General features: G+C 37.6%; 2 protein-coding genes and 1 long non-coding RNA gene across 3 annotated transcripts; all 3 read left to right on the top strand.

The window, feature by feature from the left end:
* Positions 1–416: 416 nt before the first annotated feature.
* LOC131946721 (uncharacterized) lies at positions 417–3,944 on the top strand. The gene is made up of 3 exons (XM_059307635.1): positions 417–456; positions 2,535–2,665; positions 3,591–3,944. Exons 2-3 carry the CDS (start codon positions 2,550–2,552, stop codon positions 3,775–3,777), a joined length of 303 nt encoding a protein of 100 aa, XP_059163618.1. The 5' UTR covers positions 417–456; positions 2,535–2,549; the 3' UTR covers positions 3,778–3,944.
* Positions 3,945–8,746: 4,802 nt separating this feature from the next.
* LOC131946714 (uncharacterized) lies at positions 8,747–11,783 on the top strand. The gene is made up of 3 exons (XR_009387769.1): positions 8,747–8,826; positions 10,979–11,118; positions 11,477–11,783. It is a non-coding gene; the product is annotated as an uncharacterized LOC131946714 (long non-coding RNA).
* Positions 11,784–13,321: 1,538 nt separating this feature from the next.
* On the top strand, positions 13,322–18,766 carry LOC131946711 (uncharacterized). The gene is made up of 3 exons (XM_059307625.1): positions 13,322–13,526; positions 16,524–16,715; positions 17,420–18,766. Exons 2-3 carry the CDS (start codon positions 16,564–16,566, stop codon positions 18,456–18,458), a joined length of 1,191 nt encoding a protein of 396 aa, XP_059163608.1. The 5' UTR covers positions 13,322–13,526; positions 16,524–16,563; the 3' UTR covers positions 18,459–18,766.
* Positions 18,767–22,369: the final 3,603 nt, after the last annotated feature.

Raw genomic sequence — 22,369 nt, forward strand, 5'->3', positions numbered from 1 at the left:
GGGGGGGGTTGCAAATCGAGAATTGAAAGTTTGTCCCCTTGAAGAGTCGCTACTCCTCTGGGGGGGGGGGGGGGGGGGTGACACCATTAAGTGCCGCACCGGGTGACACCCAACCTCGCTACGCCACTGTGTATACCCATTCCTTTGTACGGTCAGCAGATGAAAGTATAGCTACACATTTACGTAACTGATACATTATCAGGCTGTTTTCTTTGATACTATACTTCAAAAACTACAGCCGTGTTAGTTATATAGAAAATGTGTTGTACATTCGTTATTCGATACTTGTTAGGTGTTATCACTTTACATAGGTCATCGTTAACTGTAACTTTAGCTTTGACGCGTGACCCAAGAAGCGGATTGAGTTCAGCTAAATGGTTATATATACCCAGGTATTACTTAGTCAATTTACTCACCTCGACGCTAAAACATTTGTTTCAGAATAATTTACAAAAGGTAATTTAAAAATATTATTTTTTTAATGCAGACTATGCAAATATATAGCCTTGAGTAACTAATTTTATGATAATCTTTAACTGATGTACTAGCGGTGTTTATAATTTATATATTTTTATTAATGTTTAAGTTGGCTTGTTCTACTTACTCAAAGCAGTTACATGTACTAGGTATTTTTATTTCATTTTACATATTAACAGGCCGTATTAAGTTTAGTATATGTAATGATACACCATTAAAGTGCATGCTTAATTGCAGTGTTTCTTCCAGATTTTTTTCTCGGGGGGGGGGGGGGCACTTGAAATCTTCGGGGGGGCGGTAAACTTTCTTCGGGGGGGGGGGGGGCGGACACTGTTAAAAGTATATATTTTCTATATAAATGATATAAATTTCATTTCGTTCGGGGGGGGGGGGGGGGGGCGGTAAAAATTTTTCGCCCCCCCCCGAAGAGATGCCTGGAAGAAACTCTGCTTAATTGTAACTCACATTATAATTGCTTGATGGAATATTCAGTTGCCGTGTTGAGAGTTTGTAAGATACTCCAGGCTACAGTAATTTTTAGCGCAATTTCCATTCTGGAGAATTGCGTTTATTAACTCGTCATTTCTGGGAATGGATGGATGAATGAATGGATGAATGAATGTATGGATGTATGAATGTGTGTCCGCAGCTTTAAGTCGTATCTCCTCCTCAACAAAGCAATATCGATGACTAGTTCCAAAAGCAATTATGTTAAGCAAGTTACGAGGATGAGCATAGGTCATAAAAATTCCGGGTTTCTTTCATGTATTTCCCGGAAAAGCCAAAAAACCTCGAAAAAATAAAATGCAGTTTTTGGCCCCTATCTCGGCAACCAGACCACTTAGCGACTTGAAAAATGTACCAATCGATTCATGCCATAATTTAGAACAATATTGCCGAAGAAAGTTTTCAAAAATATCCTTTCGTTCGGTCACAAACATTTTTTTTAATTAATTAAAATTTGAACCGATTTAGTAGGCATTTTTTTCCAACCACACCACACGCGTCATCACGTTCAATAGCTGCGCCATCACGTTCAATGGCTGCGTCATCACGTTCAGTAGCTAGGCGCGCAATGGTTTTAGTCATGTAACTCTATTGTAAATAAAACATGTAAAATACTGAATTTTTTTTTAATAAAAAACGTTTTAATAACTAACCAATGGTTTTACTAACCCTGCTCTTGATTTACGCTACGACAGAGCTATTTTTAGATAACATAAGGAAATTGCGCTTAAATTGTCACAAGACTTTTTAATTACCTTGTTTATGAGTAGTTGGCGTAAATTTGAAGTGGCTTAGCTGTCCGCGAATTATCTTTTGAACAAAACACATTTTTGGTCAAAGCTAAACTGCGATAGATGAACTTATTTCATATTCGTGATAATTCACGAAGTAATCTTTTCTTAAACAAATAAGTTAGTATAACAAAGTATATTTTAAGTCCTGAGTGGTTTGAGGGCTTATGCTATAGAGTAATTTTCTTTCCAAATTGATTGTGGGCCTATCAATGCACCAAGCCTCTTATACGTTCCCAAACTCTGTCCAGGTACTTATTAGAACTGGGTGAACTAAGGTGCGTACTACAACACGTAGACGTATACAAAATACAAACTCACACATTTTGATATAGCAACGTGGTTACTTGCAAAGAAAACTATGGACTGGAAACCACAGGGAAAAGGAAAGTAGGTTGGCCAAGGAGATCATGGAGAAGAAATGTAGAGGAAGTGGCCAAGACCGCTAGGATCACGTGGGCACAGATAAATGGAACAGCCCAAAGCCGAGTCGGGTGGAGAGGTGTAACTGCAGCCCTTTGTTCCCCAGGGACCACAAAGGAAAAAATTATAAATGATGAACGTGGTTTCTAACCCTCCACCACGCGGTTCCGTAGCGTGTTAGTAAACGAATAAATACAATTGTAAGCAGACTGGTTTGTTTTAGTAAATAGGGTAATGTGGAAAACTCAAAACCTAAAATGAGTACGAACATCAATTGTAACATTCTCTCTCTGCATATCTGACAAACATAAATCATACGACCACTTTCGATTTCAGAGACTATCAGTTACCATGGCAACAAGACTCGGATTCGCTGTACTGGCCCTTCTAGTGCTGGCATCTCTTCCTCAAGATTCCGAGGCGGGGCTGATCAGAACGTGTTTTGACACCCTAGCGACCTGCAACGCGTAAGTTGGTCGACCTAATTATTTCATAATGATCCTTTTAAAAAAAAAATAACTTTTTAGATTACTAATTACAATTAATATTTAAACGCAAAATACAAAAATGAAAATACAAAATTGGTAATATATTTAAAATTAATAAATTAAAAATACAACTAGGTAAACGACATACATAAACAATGTCCCTCAGATGTCATGTCCTACAGACACGATACACTAAGAACTCTTTTAGTGCAAGCACATTTTCTTACTGACACATTACCCTACACACATAATGTCCTACATATATAATATCCTATAGACATATTGTCCTACAGACACAATATCCTAAACACATAGTGTCTTAAAGACTGGATACACTAAGGACACTTCTCGTTCAAACACAATATCCTACAGTCTCACTATCATACACACATGTTCTAGAGATATAATGTCCTATAGACAAAATGTCCTAAAGATATAATGTCCTACAGACACAACATCCTACAGATATGTCCTATAGACACGATACACTAAGGACTCACACAATTTTCTACAGACACAATATCCTACACATAATGTCCTACAGATATAATGTCCTATATAAATATTATCATAATGAGATAATGTCCTACAGACACAATATCCTACACATATAATGCCCTACTTATAAAATGTTCTACAAACACAATATCTTAAAAACAGAATATCTTACAGATGTAATGCATCAAAGATAAAATTCCCTAAAGACTCCTTGTCTTACAGTCACCATATAGGCTACTTAAGACTCGTTTCATTAAAAACAAAACCAATATATTGCATATGCAATGTTCTACAAATATCCATCTTTTCGAACCAAATCCCTCAAACCCGTTCTTTTAAAAATACACCAGTATCTATCAAGGAACTAGTTACACCAAACTAATATCTGTTGTGCCCTGTCCCACAGGTTGATCAATTCAGTACCTAGCTTACCTGGCCTGTCCAGCTTACCAGCATTACCCGGCGTACCTGTGTCTCTGAGCGCCTGCCAGAACTTCTGTGCTCTAAAAGGAGCAACAGGCGGCATCTGTACTGCCAACGACTGCTCCCTCACTCTTGGTCTGTTGACGGGAGCTTCATGCACGTGCAACTAAACATGAAGGCGGACACCATCGATGAAGATAGACGATAAGGGGAAATAAACTACTACATAGCAGTTTAAAAAGTACATTAAATTTGTCTCAAATTAATAATTCAGAAAAAAAAACTATAATCAAGAAACAAAAGTAGATTAAATAATGAAATAAACGTTAACAGTGTTTGTCGATTGTTACTTCATTATTGTATCGTGTAACCTAATGTATAAAAGCCATGTGCGCACTTCTCTCTTTCTCACTCTCTCACTCTCTTTCTCTCTCTGTCCCAGAGTTTCTTCTAGGCATCTCTTCTTTCCCCGAAGAAAGTCTACCGCCCACCCCCCTGAACGAGATGGATTTTATATGGTAAACATACACTTTTACTAGTGTCCGCAACCCGAAAAATGTTGACCGCCCCCCCCTACCCCACCCCCCCCCCCCCCCGAAAATTTCAAGTGCCCTTCCGGAGAAAAAAGTCTGGAAGAAACACTGCTCTGTCCGCACATATTTTCCAAGGCTTTGAGATCAGTATCTTCAGCGATATATGGAGAAATATGATGATACAGATTTTTTTTAGTATAATATATTGGATTTATTAAATTTCTAAACAAATTGTTTTTAAAGAAGGAAAGTAAAAATAAAGGCATATTTGAATGTAAAAACACATTTTTTAAATTATGCAACCTGAAAAGTGTTTATGGTTGTGACAAAAAATGCATAATACAATGACGTCAAATCACATTTAAATTACGAAAAGTACTAAAACTAATGGCGACAACATCAAGTTTTAGATTACGATGAAATTAACTATTTTTTATTCACATTTTATTTCGATCTATAGATCGACTTATAGTTAATAAAGTGACCCACGTTTACTTTGTAGCTATTTAAATAGTAAAGTGTCATTAATTTTCTACTTTGTAGTGCATTATTACATAAAAGCTTGTGATTTTAGTACTTAACTTTTTTAAAATTTTACAATACAGTTGCTTGACTAAAAGTTATTGCGCACATAATGAACATGATAATGCGCGTATAATTGTGCGGAATAGTTGGATAAGTCTGCCTACTAAAAATGTCAATACTTTCATAAAAAATAATTAGGCATGCAATTAAATAAAATGTATAGTCAGATTGCATTGTCTTCATGTTCTGACCCACGTGTTAACTTTTAAACCAATCTGTCAGTTAGAAGAGCCAGAAATTTCGCTCGAGCGTTTCGATCTATGACGGCAGACTGAGACAAACTGACGACAGAGAAAGCAAGTTAAATAAAATATTGTAAAAAATATACAGGCACATAATTTACGTGACAGGGGTACCCATGGCTAGTTGACAGTTGGAAAGTTTCAAAAAAATAAAATGATTCGGCCTAATTTGTAAAATGAAATTGTATATACACATTTGATTTTAACTAATTTGCTTTTGTGCGTTTGCATTTGCGTGTGTATATGCTTGTGCGTGTGTTTATGTGTGTATTTGTAAGCAAATGTGTAAACACGATCGTTTGAGTACAATTTCAGTTACTTTTTTTGGAAATTTCATACAAGTATCATATATAAATTGTAATTTTCCAGCGGCTTTTGGGCCATTTCCGGAGGTCAGCGTGGTCGAATCGGTTAAGCTCGTGGTTGTTAAACCGAAAAATCTCGATAAATGGGGACAGCAACTCTTCTAGGAGAGACAACTCCAAGACAACCGCTACCTTGTAGATTGTTCTTGGTTTGCCAAAGGCCACGGAAGCGAATCTAAAAAGAATAAAATACTTTTAAGAAACTTTTTAAAAAAACACGTTTTTCTTGTGGACTAAAAAGTAGAAAATAAATTTTTCTTCCGACCCTATGGGATTTACCAATGACTGCTGGTAGATTTTGTGCTTCCTCGAGCTGTGCAGGTTCTTGTGATGACTGTTCATACATTTGATGACAAAAAACGTGGGTACGTTCACCATCAAATTTCCAAAATTCGTGTGTTGTGTGCTTTTCGCTTTAATCATAAATCTCCCCGACCCACGTTTTTTTGTCATCAAATGTCAGTGAAGGGGCGTAATTTAATTAAGCTAATTTAGGTCTCTAATTGCTAGTTTTTATGATTGCATCTGAAATTGTTAGGCGAAAATAGCCTGCATGCCGAATTTCAGATCTCTAGAGCGATCAGAAGTGGGCTAATTTTCGTTGTCAATTTTAACAACAAACAAATCCATAAACAAACAAACGCGAAGCTGAGTTAAGAAAAACGTGGTAAATAAAAAAAAAAACATACTGAAATCGAAGTTTACGGCCCATATGGCGCATAACAAGTAATACTTAATTGTGTTGGAGGGAATGTCTTCCAACACTAGAATTAAGAACGAAGAAAAAGAAGATCGATTTCCATTCACCAGAAATGGTACTTATTCCACCTTCTGTTTCTTGAAAGTATATTATTTGTAAAGCATTTGAAAGAAATTTTTAATTTTTTAATTATATCTTTACTTTAAAACACTCTCAGTAGCTCATTAGAAACGATACCCCCACCCGCCTTTCCCCAAACCCCTACAGTGCCGCCAGACCCCGCAATGTGGGGGGGGGGGGGTACGCCATTTAGGGGCCCATAGCCGACCTTAATAATTTTTAGTTAAAAAAAAAAAATTTCTTGCATTTTTGACTGGACGGTAAAAGCTTTTGTAAATAACAAACAGATCTACTACAGTAGTGATGTTATACAGTAGCTAACACTTGCTGTTGTGTAAAAAAATATATGCCTGATCTGTAGTGTGAAAGATAGACAAACATTCAAAACACCTCCATGACTTATTTCCCTTTTTTTAAATGGTTAAATAGGGGTGCCCATAAGCTCCTTTTAATATATTTGTACTAAACAAATTAAAAAGCAATTACTTCTCTTAATTATTTTTTTTTCAAAATATATACTAAAGATTGACAGCATAAAAAGGAAATATATTTAAAACAAATAATACACATACAAAAAAAAAAAAACATAAAATAAACATAACGCGAGAAACCATTACACATACAAAGCCTTCACGTTTAACATTCTTTTGACCGGCTAAAAATTAGCGGGTAGGCAGTATTACAGCAAACATATTGAATAAACTAGTTCTAAATCTAAGAAAAAAATTCAAAACAGACTAATGCACTCACACATGACATGTAATTTCTTTAAATTGATTTATTTTTTTCAATACCCGATCAGGCCAGAAATGACTATCCAGTTTTTGTATTCTGCATATATATATAGGGGGCCCAGAAATTTTTTTTTGCGGGGTGGCCCTTTTTTTCTAGTGCCACCACTGCGTAGCATACGCCGCCATCTTGTTGTTTGATTTTCTGTTTATCAGCAATTCATAATTTGTGAATTCAACACTACCCCATCCCGCCCTCCATTCTTCTCTATGACGATAGTTAACAGGCGACAATGAAAAAAAAAACAAGCAGAACATGTTATTATCTCCCATTAGTTTCAAATCGTTTAAAAAATAAATTATCTGCCCCCAATAGCCGTCAATATGATTGTAAGCAGCTCACCAGACTGGTGGGGCTGAGGGTGGTAGTGATATGGTCTGTTGAGCTTACGTCTTGGTGTCTCGCATGGACCCAATGAAGAGAATTATATAGATAGATACGAGAATGTTTAGGGGTGATTACTTCTGTTTTATTTAAAACAAGTACACGTGTTTTAAATTTTAATATAATGAAACCTCCTTTGTCCACGTTATGATTATTCTCGAATTAATTTTTCCTGAGATCTTTTGTCCTTGACATCGTGTGTCCTTTAAAGGGTGTGTCCTTAAACCACTGTAATATTAAGATGAAGCGAATATTTTACAAAATTGTTTTTTAACATTGTTTTAATAACCTTCACATTCTAGGACGTGGCATACCAATTAAAATGCATATGTACCGTTGCGGCATAAATAATGTGTTTTCTCCGTGTTTAAAGTCTGTTGCGCAGGAGGTTAACACGCCAGGCAGGGGCGTAGCGAGGGAGGGGCTGGGGTGCGGACAGCACCTGGTGACGCAATGGCAAAAATTGCAAAATGTACAGAGGAAAAATGCGCCTTTTGCCAGTTCCTTTAATGGTTAATTAAAGTTAAATAGTCTTGTTAGTACAAATCATCGATAATTATTACAAGAGGAGGGGGGTGATACCATGACGTAAACGTGCAAATTATAAAGAAAACAATGCTACATCCACTGTAGTATTAACAGACTATAGATAAACATCGTGATTATAAAGTCTGCAGCGATTAAAGGTTATACACATACGTATATATATATATATATATATATATATATATATATATATATATATATATATATATATATATATATATATATATATATATATATATACATATATATATATATATTAAATGTCTAAAAAGTAAAAGATTGTCCCTCACTCATCACAGAGACAGCTGGGTTTGGCCAGACTCTGCGTCTCTGCCGCTTAACAGTTTTCAAGGTTACACCCAGGTTTGTTTAATGTACATTTTACAAAAAAAATAATTTTCATCTTAACGCTCTGAAATATTATCGGATCTTATTGATTTTATTTAGCCGCCTCCTAGCAATATAAATTGAATAAACACATAGACATACATAAAATATAACATGTGAATACTGTCTTTACAATTTTTTAAAGTCAAAACTTTGATATTACTTTCAATACCAATGTGATACAATTCGTATTTAGTCAAACAAAGGGTGTTCAGCGCTTCTGTGCTGTAAATAATGTAATATACTGAGACTTATTGCTCAGTTTTAGATAGTCGGTGTTCCTATTTTACGGAGTAATTTTATAATGTTTGCTAAATATGTTTTGAACCTAATCATAAATAAAAAAGATCTTATAAGTATCAGCATCCACTATTTTATAAACAACTTTAGAATCGTCGAATAATGACTCGGTCTAATTAATTAACGCCAAGAGACCTAATTTATGTTGTTGTTTTTTTAGGACTTGTTGTCTATAATGTGGAACGTTTATAAACGCCCTTCTCCTGTAAGCATTAATTCATCCCAGCAACTTGTAGTGTAAGGATCATCGTAGAGTTTCTTCACGGTAAACATAATTATTACATTCATAGTGAGCTTTTAATAATACGAACTAAAATACAATTTAAAATTAGATAGAAATTTGTGTATACATTTATGTTGTTTAAAATTATACTTAAACAAGACAACATCTACGATATAGTTTGAAAAAATTTGAATTTAAATTTAAGATTAATCATTAAAAAATTAAAAATGTAAAAATTACACAAGATCATAGGCCTATTGCAGACTTATATGGACACGGAGTTGTAAAATAAAATAATTTACTGATCGAAAATGAATGTTTTTTAGGAAGAATATTTCGCGAATTTTTCAAAGCGTTTTTAATACCATCTGGTAAAATGCGAAATGTTAGTAAAATGTTTACCGTTGGGCGGAATAAATTCAACGTGTCGAAAACTTTTGCTTTACATTTCTGATGACCGTACAGCTTTTAATATGTTTCTACAACGTCAGTAGGAATGGCTACAAACGAAAATAAAACTCGTTTTTCTTCATGCAATGTCTACTGCGTCGGTATTGAAAACCAACTTGTATGCAAACCAAATGGTACGTGTTCATGCCTAACGAGAAAAGAATTCAAGACTTTTATAAACACAAGTAGATTAGTGGACATGAGTCAGTGGCGTAGCGAGGTCGGGTATCACCCGTGCGGCACTTAATGGTGTCACCCCCTCAGATGCGTAGCGACTCTTCCCGGGGACAAACTTTCAATGTTCGATTTGCACCCCCCCCCTCAAACTTTCGATTTGCACCAACCCCCCCCCCCCCCCCCGCAAACATTTGATTTGCACCCAACTCAAATGTTTCTCTATATATTTTACTATTTTTTGCCTTGGTGTCACCCCCACCCCCCTCGTTACGCCTCTGACCTGAGTTACTATATTTGTAGAAGAGCTGTATGTCGATTTTTTTAGCGCAATTTCCATTCTGGAGAATTGCGTTTATTAACCCGTCATTTCTGGATGTATGAATGAATGGATGGATGGATGGATGTGTGTCCGCAGCTTTAAGTCGTATCTCCTCCTCAACAAAGCAATATCGATGACTAGTTCCAAAAGCAATTATGTTAAGCAAGTTACGAGGATGAGCATAGGTCATAAAAATTCCGGGTTTCTTTCATGTATTTCCCGGAAAAGCCAAAAAACCTCGAAAAAATAAAATGCAGTTTTTGGCCCATATCTCGGCAACCAGACCACTTAGCGACTTGAAACATGTACCAATCGATTCCTGCTATAATTTAGAACAATATTGCCGAAGAAAGTTTTCAAAAAATATCCTCTCGTTCGGGCACAAATTTTAAAATTACATAAACACCTACAAACCGATCGTTCTTCTAGCTTGAACGCACCTCAGCATTATACGTCAGAGCTATTTTTAGACAACATAAGGAAATTGCGCATAAATGTCACTAGACTTTTTTAATTAACTTGTTTGTATGTAAAATATGTGTTGGCTGTATTAGAGATATAGAGAGGGAACGGTAGAGATAAGATGCACACACAAAAAAAAATGGAGAAATAAAAAGCCGTAGATATCTGGATGATATATTTTTTCATGTTAGCTTAAATATATAACGTTAACTTTTGACTAAAAATTAAAGGTCGAACTTAATGTATATATTATAAAACAAAAAAATACCACTACAGGTGAACAAACGGTTTACACGAAAATTATTTCTTACATTTTAATAAGACAAATGATAAGATAATTTTATGAAATAGAAGCACGGTCTAATTAAATGATAATTAAGTGATGATTTATTATTGAAGTAAATTTAAATTGCACATATATTTATGTGTAGAGTAGTTATGTGTCGGTCGGTAAATCCACCCGCTGGATTAATGAGAGTAGAGCTTATGTGACTCTTAGTGATGTACCCAGCCCTTCTACTCTTTATAAGTCAATGCAGGCAGTTATCGAAGGCGGGTGAACTCTATGACCTAGCAAAACACGAATCTGTATAGGCCTACCAACTCAAATGTTTTAGAGAGAAACGTCTAGAAACCGTTGTATAGCCTATATTTATTAAATACATGTTTAGACAAGTCAATGGGTTGTATTAATAACATTTAATCATAAATGTGAAACAACATATCCGAATAAACCTGCACTTAAACCTGATTTATTATGGATTATTCATCTTATTTACACATTAGATATCATCTGTTACCATGGCAATAACAATCAAATTCACCATGACGTTGTTTCTTCTGGTGTTTGCTTCGTTTCCTAAAGACTCATTAACTCAGGCCGGAGAAATCAAAGAATGCTATGATAACTACAGTGACTGCATCTCGTAAGTCCCATGTATATAAACTTAAAGTTAAAAAATCGTAAATACATGGGAATAGGGCATTAACCTCGCGTCCATTACCCCCCATGTCCATGTCCATTTCCGTGTCCGTGTACTTGTACGTGTACACCTACGCTCACAGGCCCGGCTAACGTCCATGTCCACATGCATGTCAAAGTCCACGTCCATATATATATATATATATATATATATATATATATATATATATATATATATATATATTTATTTATTTATTTATTTATTTATTTATTTCTTTATTTATTTCTTTATTTTTTTTTAATTATTTATTTATTTATGTAGGGCCTATATTGAGCCAATATTTTGATTTGATATTGAACAGAATTTGGGGTCTAAATGGACAAGTTCAGAAAGCGACCGCCTGCGAAAGATTCTGTGAGGTATTCGGATACCCAAGGGGCGTGTGTGCGGCAAATGACTGCATTCCAAGATTGTCAGCCGGTAACATTAAGAGTGGAACTTCCTGCACATGTACGAAGTCGTTACTAAATGGATAACGACTGAACGATAAGCGCGTAAGAGGAAGTAAACATTCATATTATCCTCTTTTATATTTGCTTTAAAACTTTGTTACTTTTAAAATTGAAAAAAAAGGCTTTTATGTATGAATTGGAATTAAAATAAAACTTTTCGCCAAATTGTGTTTTGTATTTTTACAAGCTTTTATTTAACTCGCTTCCTCTGTCGTCAGTCGTCAGTCTGTCTGTCTAGATCAGGATACTCCAAACTACGGCCCGCGACGATCTTTTTGTCCACTGAATAAATGTTTGTTGGAGGTGGCTGATGAGCTTTGCACAGAAAATTCAAAACTATTTGAAAATGTAGCTTTGGGTGCAAATACAATTACTCGCCGTGTTGCAGACATTGGTGAAAACATTGCGACTCAAATAGCGAAAAATTCAAGCAAGTTTCGCCATTTTTCAATTGCAATAGATGAGTCGCTGGGCAGCTGTTCAACCTCTCAACTTCTTGTGTTCATTAGAGATGTGGATGAAGACCTGAACGTAACACAAAAGCTGGCTTCCCTATATATAATGTATGACACTGTTACCGAAGAGGATATCTTAACATAGATAGTTCAGAGGCAAAAACAAAATCGCAAGATTTACCATATTTCACATCAGTAAGATTGCTAATTTTGCGAGAGAATTCTGAGCAGAGTATCTAAGAAAAGAAATAGTTGACTTCCTGATAGTAAAAGCAAGTCACAGCCCTTAATGTCTGATGAAGAGTGCGTATAGAAATTGGCCTCTGCTGCAGCCATAACTAGTCATTAAAATTTTCTGAAACTAAAACGACAAGAAAGTGAAATCTAGTTTCTGATCTATACACCCACCTAAAGGCCTTTAGATACAAACATGTCATGTTTTTGGAACAAGTACAGGCTAACAACTTGACACACTCTCAGCAATGCAAGGTCTATACGGCTGAAGCAACCACTGAGTTCCCTACGTCATTTTCATACGAGATCATTAAAGACCTCCAGCCGCAGTATCAGTAGCGATTTTCTGACTTGGACTCAAAGGCAGAAGTGAGACTATTTCAAAGTCCATTTGAAGCAAATGTGGCGAATTGCAAAGATGAACTGCAGCTGGAGGTAATTGAATTGCAAGAAAATGACTTCCTTAGAGACACGTTAAAAGAAGGGCGGATGGGTTTTCATACGTTTTTGCACAAGGAAGACTTTCCTTATATTAAAACTTTTGCATCAAAGTACCTTTCAAATTTTGGAACAACATACCTGTGTGAACAAACATTTTCAAGAATGAAATACGTGAAGAACAATTTGAGAACAAACGTGGACCTCGGGTGGGGGGGGGGGGGGTTGACACTTAAAATATGTATATATTTCTATATAAATTATATTTCGTTGGGGGAAGGGGGGGGGGGGGAGGGGGGAGGGGCGGTAAACGTTCTTCGGGGGGGGAGGGGACGCCACGACCTTGACGAGATGCCTTAAAGAAACTCTGGCCCCCGAGCTGATGTTTAATAGTTAATGCGGCCCTCGGGCTGAAAAGTTATATATATATATATATATATAATGTATGTGTGTGTGCACGTGCGCTTGTATGTTTTACTATAAAGACAATTACATATTGCTCATAGCTGTGTTTAATGGTATGTCACCTCCCCTATACTCATTAGAGCTTGGACCTACCCTCAATGACTGTACATCAACTTTTCTTTTAGCCAAAATGTCAAGTGCTAGTCATGACACTGCTTAATTAAAGTGGGCTTCACAAACACGAGCACATCCGGGAACTGTTTCCGGTAAATAACCGACTGCTATTTTTAACCTTTTAATCAGTACTTACCAGTTGGTTATATTTGGTCAAGGAAGACACATCAGGAGTTTTTGAGTAGGAGATAAGGTACGTTTTTAAAATGTTTCAGTATATGAATTTTCTAATTTGTTTTGTCAATTACTGTAGACAATGTAAGTAGTTTTTGCTAAATAATATGCTCATTAAACTCCTGTTATTGTGGTCAGATTTTCTTTCATGTGTGTGTCCATTTCCTTTTGTTGTTCTTACAGTTAAGAGATTAATTGTGAGATTAATAGATGAAATAAGTGTCCGGTGTGTGGTCACTGCTTCATCTGCCTTATGTGTCTAGGGGCAGAGTGGGAAAAGATGACGATGTGGGCAGGTATGATGCTCGAGGTTGTATGATAGGCTAAGGGTTCGGCGTGGTCGAGTCGGTAAAGCTCATGGTTGCTAAACCGAAAAGTCTCGAGTTCGAAACTTCGGGTAGATGAGGCTCGTTAGCTGGGGACAGACACTCTTCTAGGAGAGACAACTCCAAAATCCAACAACTGCTGCCTTGTAGCTTGTTCTTGGTTGGACAAAGGCTATGGAAGCAAATCCAAAAAGAAAAGCAGGCTGAAATCGGAGTCAATGGCCTCAATGGCGCATAACCAGTTGACACTTAACGCTTAATTGTGTTGAAGGCGTGGTTGATAAATTCGAAAATGTCTCGAGTTCAAACCCACTGGCAGATAAATCTCGATCCCCTTCAACACTAATTATTAAGAACGAAGAAGAAGAAGAAGAAGTAGGATAGGTTTACGACAACTGCTGCCTTTTCCGTTCTAGAACTGTAATTTTGAATTAGTATTCATCCAACACAGTATTACATATAAACATTCTATACAATATATAGGGCCCCTTAAATATTAAATTTACTTTAAAAAATTTGTATTTGTTTCCATGTTTCTTTTTCTCTCCACCTAACGCAATCTCCAAGACAGCAATTATTAGATTTTGGAGTTTTTCTAGCAATTATTATCTTCCCTGCTGGATCACGCCGTCCCCTTCGACAGTCTGGCAGAGACGTAGCGACTTATTCCAGCGCCCGGGTTGAACTCTCAATTTTGCGCCACCCCTTCCACGCATGTGAACAAGCGTCCCACTCCCCTCCCATCCTCGATTCGAAAATGTCGATTTGTTTTTTAAGAGTCACTGTACGATTAACAGTTTTTATTTTGATGTCACAGTATAAGAGTGTCTTCTAGGCATCTCTTCGGGGGTGGGGGGGGGGGGGAGAAGAAAGTCTACCGCCCCCCCCCCCCCCAGAACGAAATGGAATTTATATAACAAACCTATACTTTTACCAGTGTCCGCACCCCCCCCCCCCTGGAAAATGTTGACTGCCCCCCTCCCCCCGAAAATATCAAGTACTCCCCTGGAGGAAAAAGTCTGGTAGAAACACTGCACAGAATTGCTGTTAGTAAATCTGTAAAGATGAGTACAGTCTATTTTTAAACTGCGACTTTGTTAGACATCTCAGAAGGAGCGTTTTATTTTTATTTCTCCCTATAAAATATATTTGATATCTAAGGCTGTTGTGTTTTAGTATGGGGACTAGTGTAAAACATGGGTGTTTAATAGTGTTCGTATATTTCATCATTACATTTAAGAATTTAATCGACCGAATACTCTAGTCATTTATGTGGGTGTTTTCAGTTTTCCTAGTCCTACATCCGTCTTTTTTCCATACTTATCAGTCACTTTAAAACTCCCCGTTCCTGTATTCTTGATTTCTATTTGAGATCCCTTTGTTTTTCCAATGTCCCACTTCACCACTTGACTTGACATCCGGAGTCCAAACTGGATGTAGGTTGTCTGTCGTTATATCCGGTCTGACTCAGACAACTTGTTGACGTTCGTTTTGTGTGAGTGAGGGCTGGTGGGGGAGTGGTGTGTGAGGTGATGTGCGTTATGGATCAGTAAGTGTGGTTAATAAATCGTGTCTTGTGTGTGGTGTAGTGGTATCTCATGGTGTATAATATGGAGGTATCTGGGTTGATGTGTGGAGTGTAGTTGTATCTCATGGTGTATTATGTGGTGTCTAAGTTTATGTGTGGGGTGTAGTGGTATCTTATGGTGTATGGTGTAAGGTGCCTGCGTTGATGTGTGTGGTGTAGTAGTATCTCATGGTGTATGATGTGAAGGAGTCTGGGTTGATGTGTGGGGTGGGGTGGTATCACATGGTGTAAGATGTGGTGTCTAAGTTTATGTGTGGGGTGTAGGGTATCTCATGGTGTATGATGTGGTGTCTAAGTTTATGTGTGGGGTGTAGGGTATCTCATGGTGTATGATGTGGTGTCTAAGTTTATGTGTGGGGTGTAGGGTATCTCATGGTGTATGATGTGGTGTCTAAGTTTATGTGTGGGGTGTAGTGGTATCTCATGGTGTATGATGTGAAGGTGTCTAGGCTTATGTGTGGGGTGTAGTGGTATCTCATGGTGTATGATGTGATGGTGTCTAGGTTGATGTGTGGGGTGTAGTGGTATCTGATGATGTATGATGTAAAGGTGTCTGTGTTTTGTGGGGCGTAGTGGTATCTCATGGTGTATGATGTGATGGTGTCTGGGTTGTTGTGGGGTGTAATGGTATCTGATGGTGTATGATGTTAAATTGCCTGCGTTGATGTGTGTGGTGTAGTAGTATCTCATTGTGTATGATGTGATGGTGTCTCGGCTGATGTGTGGGGTGTAGTGGTATCTCATGGTGTATGATGTGAAGGTGTCTGTGTTGGTGTGAGGGGTGTAGTGGTATCTCATGGTGTATGATGTGAAGGTGTCTGTGTTGGTGTGTGGGGTGTAGTGGTATCTCATGGTGTATGATGTGATGGTGTCTCGGCTGATGTGTGGGGTGTAGTGGTATCTCATGATGTATGATGTAAAGGTGTCTGTGTTTTGTGGGGTGTAGTGGTATCTCATGGTGTATGATGTAAGGTGTCTCGGCTGATGTGTGTGGTGTAGTGGTATCTCATGGTGCATGGTGTATAGGTGTTTGGGCTAATGTAAATGTTGACAATTTTTTTTGTACTAATGTTTATGCAGACAACTTTTTTCACCTTTGCAGGTGTGACACAAAAATAGTGATACGAATCTATAACAACAAGATGTTTCCTCTAGCGACCATGTTTGTGCTGGTTATCTGCCCCTACATCGCCAGCGCTCAAGACAAGAGCAGCAAAGTCTTTTTGTACACGGTCACTGACGACACTTTCGGCATCTACGCCCTAACCTTCACCTCTTTCAACAACGTTGACAAGTAAGCTTTGTTCCTAGTTTTGTTGAAAAATACCAGTCATCTTGTGTGTCCACACCCCCTCCTGTCACTTCTCCATACACTGCAATGATCTTCGTTGACAAATACTTTGTGTTTCTAAATTTTGGTGAAAGTATCCAGTCGACATTTGTCGCCAATCCCCCCTCCTATTAACTGCACTGATATTCGCAGATCTACAACATACATGAGAGACTTGATTAAGATAAAAATTGCTCACATAATGTCTTTCTCAACCCACCCCTCTCTCTATCACTCTCCATATCTCTGTCTTTCAATCTATCCCTTTCACTTTCTCCTTTACAGTTCTCTCAGTATCCCTTCCTCAGTCTCCATCTCTCTCCTCTGCATCTCTCCTTTCTCTCTCCTAATTTGTCATCTCTCCTCTCTACATTTCTATCTAGTTTGTTCGTTTTTCTCTAAGCCTTTTCTCTCTCTTTCCCTTTTTTTCCACCCTCTCTTCCTCTCTCGCTCTTCCTTCCTCTCTTCCTCTCTCCTTTCCTCTTTCTCTCTTTCTCTCATTTTTCTTCTCTATTTTCCTATGAACTATTCGCTCTCTTCCTCCTTCAGTCAATTGCACTCTTTCTCTTTATTTCCATCTGTCTATCCCTTTCCTTTCTTGTCCCTTCCTCACGCTTTCTCCACCCTCCTCAAAAAACTCCTAAACTCTGCTCCTTCTGTATTCCCAGATGGATCAACTGCATATGCGGCAACAACCCCAGCTGCACTGCATCACCTGTCCAACTCTCATCGGAAACTCCATCCGTCCAACAATCAGAGCCAGACGACTGCAACCTCATCGACTTCAAGGGCGACAACGTCACATACCTCGCGCAGACTCCGGTTGCCTGTCTGAGAAACCACACGCAGAAAGTCATCCCTCACCAAAAACTCGCTGTATGTAACCCGCAATGTGTCATACTTGTTTGGTTCGCTGACGGTGACAGGAGCAGTTTCAATCCTCTGAGTTATTGCAAGTCTGCACAGAACATGAAAACATCATTACCAGCATATACCGCAAAATCCCTTACAGAGCCAATTTATGTAACTACTCCAAAAACACGTACAGAACCAATCTATGTAACTACCACGCAAGCAACTACCAGTGCAATCTCTACCGTTGAAAATAACAGCAAAACGGAGCTGATCGTCGCCGTTATTCTTTCCGTAGGATGCACGATTTTAGTTGTCTTCGCTGTCATCATCATTATCGTATGTGTTAAAAGAAAGCGACGAGGTCGTACGATTTCTTCAAAAACCTCATACGCAGTCAAACGAGGAACGGAAATTTCCGAAACGGAAAAAATCTCACCGGAAGGGCAGTACTCCAGCCTCGACGCCAACTACAGCAGCGGGCACACGTACGCGGGCGTGACGACAACGCCCGTGTACTACAACGCTTCTGACGTCACGAAGTTTAAAAACACGAATCCGTCTCCGAAAGGAAAACAACAAAACGAACAAACAAGACCGAAAATGTTACTGCGCGATGAAAGTATCGCTTCCGAAGTCAGCAGCCACGCCTACATTTCCCCCGTGACTTCCGGGTACTACACGAACCTCTACGACGGCATCGACGAGGGCCAGCGAGACAGCCAAGGAGTGTACAGCAATACGGAGCCGGCTGCTTTCTACTACAGCCAGGCTGGTGGGACTAAAGGTCAAGGCCATGAATACCTCTCAATCCTGCCTCCTATTGATGATTATACGGAGGTAAACACAGCATAATCTAGGTCATGAGTTTGTTTTTCTTAAATAGAATTTCTCAATGATCAGAGGTCGGCGTAGTAGGGTCGGTTAAATTTATGGTTGCTGCAACCGAAAATTCCCGATTTCAAAACCCCGGGCAGATGAGGTACAATAGCTAGGGACAGCAACTGATCTATAAGAGACAACTATAAAATCAAACAACTGCTGCTTCGTAGTTTGGTCTTGGATGGAAAAAGGTTATGGTATGGAAACAAATCCAAAAAGAAAACAAGGCTGGAATTGGAGTCAGTGGCCTATTTGGTGCATAACAAGTTGATACTTTATACTTCATCATGATGTGTATGTGTGTGTATCTGTGTGTGCGGTGCCATGATAAAGCAGAATCGATATGACGCCATACACAATGCTATACATCAGCTCAGAATATTTCTCAGACTTCTCCTCGGAAAAAAAGTCAAGCGCTGCCCCCCCCCCACCCCCTCACACACTCACCCCGACGAAATAAAATGTATATAGAAAATAAGTGCTTTTATCAGTGTCCGACCCTCCCCCCCCCCCCCCCCCCAGGATAATTTATTCCGCCTCCTCCACCCTCGGAATTTTAAGTGAGTAGCGTACAGTTGATGAAAACCTCACTCATTGTGTAAACACTTGACTTAGATGCTGTCCTGTGGAGTGGTTAAATCTTCATTCAACTTTATGCTAGCTCACACCCCTTAGTACATTGTACGTACATATACGCACATACACACACACACACGCGCGTATTATTTAAAAATGTAATAAATGTATACATCATTAAAATAAAATACAAATAAAATAAACAAACATACAAAAAAGATATCTGTCATAAATCTAAAATTAGAAAAAAAAATAATCAGAAAAGCTAAATTGTTAGACTTTTGAGAAATCATGTTTACAAGTCACACGATATAAATTCACTTTCTTGACTTACTAATCTGTCATGTATCTCTTGCATGAATTTGTATAAATTAGTAGTGTTTTCTATAACCTGAATTTGTTCTGTGAACCTGGTCTGGTGAATTGTATACAATTTATAACGAAAATTGTTTGTTTGTATTTTGTTTAGCTGTTAATAAAATGCATGAAATGAACCAACAACAATTACAATGAATGTCTCACTTTTAAAACTGAATTTTTAATTCATCATCACACTAAGCATATTGTCATCTTCATCATTTTTAATTTTATAATTTTTTTTTTAAATTTTTTGAAAAATAAAATGTTTTTCCATTAATAAGAATGTGTCATATTTTTTTATTAAATTGTTTTACGATTTGTTACTATTCGTATCTTGTACCGAATATCTTAGTTACAAAAACACATAAAGTATGGTGTTTAATTTTTTTTTGTTTTCTGTGGGTATAGCTGAAGACTTGTGAGTGAAGTTTAGGGTTAGTCAAAAATGGAATTATAGGTTGCCCTGGCAAATGATATCAGGACAAATAAATTCAGACAAATTAAGCTGTGAACATCTGCTACTGATTGCCTTATGGTTTTGTTTTTACTTTACTACCCATAATAATTTGTCATATCAACAATTAAGAATAGGTTAAGATTTTAAAATTACTACAGCATTAATAGTAAATAGAAAAGAAACACAGCATAAACTGTGTGTGGAACGGAGTGGTCTAGCTGTTTAGCGGTAGGGCGCTTGACAGCTAACCTGAAAGTCTCAAGTTCGAGTCCATCCAGCTTTGATGGGTACCTAACTCACCCAAAATTAAGTAAGCTTGACATAGGACTGACCAAACTATCCCTTTATAAATGAACTCTACTTCATCTGTTATATGTATCTTAGATACGAACGTGAAAAGATGATGATGATAAATCCATTTGACTACTTTGTACCATACTGTATTGCAGGGGTTCCCAACCCTGTGCCCGCGGGCGCCATGGCGCCCGCTGAACGATTCGTATGTGCCCGCCTCTCACTATTCGACAGAGACAGAATTTTTTTCATAAACATTATTTTAAAATATGCTTTATTTTTATCCATTTGTTACAGTTTAAATTTTTTTTGACTGCCTAGGTTTATTAAATATGTTTGATACTTGTCCCAACTTGTCTAGCGGCGAGCCAGACTGCACTATTTACGCTAGCCTGGAACGGCTAAGCCATTTGCATATCACACCTTGTACACGCAGAAAACCCGAAGTGAACGAATGGAACGAACGCCACGAACTGATCCGATAAACGCCGAAGGCGCCAAATCACAAGGCACATATTTCTGATTGCTTCGGCGATCATCGGCTCACTTCGGATTTTCCGCGTTTACATGGAGTGATGTGCAAAAAGCATTCCCCCGCCTGGAACCGCATTGTTGTCATTGTGATTGCTGTCCTGTTCGGGTCGCGACAGTTAGATAAGAGGCATGTTCGTCAGACGAAACACGAATTAGGAGTTTTCTATAAAAAAAATAACAGGCTCAAAGCGAGGTGCGTAATTTATTGTATTCATAAGCGATGATCTATTAAAAACAGTTTGAAGAGAGATTTTTGCAGTTTAAACAAATTGAGCCAAACGTTTCCTTCTGTATCAATCCTTTTGCTTGCTAAATAAATGTTATGGAAATAGCCGCATGTGTTGCAGATTTTGTTCAAGATAAGACAGAAGAACTAGAGTTAGAAAATTTGGACCTTAAGAATACTATTTTGCTCAAATCCTTAATGTCAGAGGACTTTTGGAATACAGTGGATAGAGAAAATTTCCCATTGTTGAAAAAAGCGGCATATACAATTGAATTATTTTTCGGTTCGACATATTTATGCGAATCATTGTTTTTAAACATAAAATCAAGATGTAGATCTCGACTCACCGATGAGCATCTTTATAATTGTCTGCTAACAGGATTATCGTCATACGCTCCTAATTATGAAGCTCTGGCCAATAAAATGCAATGCAAAAGATCACATTGACTTTATTATATGTTTTAATTAAATGTTTTCTTTGTATTTATGTGTTTTGTATACTTTCTTTACGTTTTGTAAATACATTTCTCTGTGTGTATGCAATTTGAAAAAAGAAATGCCAAATAATTTTATTATTTTGAAACATTTTTGTTTATTATTTATTGACTAGGCATGCTGCCCAGCTTTGCTTAGGCTTTCGAAAACATTGAGAATTTGAATGCTTAATTAATTCGCCCGAGGGTCGGTCTACGACCTCAGGAGTTATGAAGAGGTTCCTCCGTGGACATTTTTTTTTCGATTTACAGCTCATATAAGGCGCCGGTCAGTCGAGGTCAGTTTTGACCCCATCATCGTAGACTTTTCGGCCAACCGGCCCCCGTGTTCTGTCGCCCCAAAGCAAGATCCTGCCAAATTTGAAGCGCCTACGGCGCCGGGAAGTGCCCTATCGGGCACCCGACAACTTTGCTTTATATATTATAGAGATTAGCAAATTGCATAGATAAACAAAGATTTCAATAAAGTAATTAAGGCCTGAAATACTTTAGTATTGAAATGTATTATTTGAATAGATGAATCTAGAATATCTAGATCTAGAATCCAAATACATAAAATAAAGTTTATGAGTTTAGGCCGGAAAAATTGTATTGTATACATTTCATAGTGTACGTAGATCTAAATCAAATTTGAATGAAATAGTTCATTTCTTTTCATTCTAAACACGGCAGATGACGTCATTAGTTAATGTATAAGCAATAGTGACGTCACAGTTTTATGCGTTCTTTTTCACATATATTAATGCTTTTCCGGTTGCATAAATAATACTGTTTCTCTACATTCGAATACGCCTTTAATTTTTATTTTTCTTCTTTAACTAAAATTGTGGTTATACATTTAAAACATCTAACATATTATTTTCAACAAAAGTCCGTAAAAAGTTCTTCATATATCGCTGCCGATTCTGACGTGATGTCCGGCGAAAATATTTTGCGGACAGAC

Source organism: Physella acuta, unplaced genomic scaffold, assembly GCF_028476545.2.
Source record: "Physella acuta isolate Inbredline_101_S28 unplaced genomic scaffold, ASM2847654v3 ptg000568l, whole genome shotgun sequence".
NCBI classification, from domain to species: Eukaryota; Metazoa; Mollusca; class Gastropoda; family Physidae; genus Physella; species Physella acuta.

Coding starts and splice junctions, on each gene's coding strand:
- LOC131946711 (XM_059307625.1), top strand. CDS start 16,564: ATGTTTCCTCTAGCGACCATGTTTGTGCTGGTTATCTGCCCCTACATC. Junction 16,716..17,419: donor TCTTTCAACAACGTTGACAA/GTAAGCTTTGTT, acceptor CTGTATTCCCAG/ATGGATCAACTGCATATGCG.
- LOC131946721 (XM_059307635.1), top strand. CDS start 2,550: ATGGCAACAAGACTCGGATTCGCTGTACTGGCCCTTCTAGTGCTGGCA. Junction 2,666..3,590: donor ACCCTAGCGACCTGCAACGC/GTAAGTTGGTCG, acceptor CCTGTCCCACAG/GTTGATCAATTCAGTACCTA.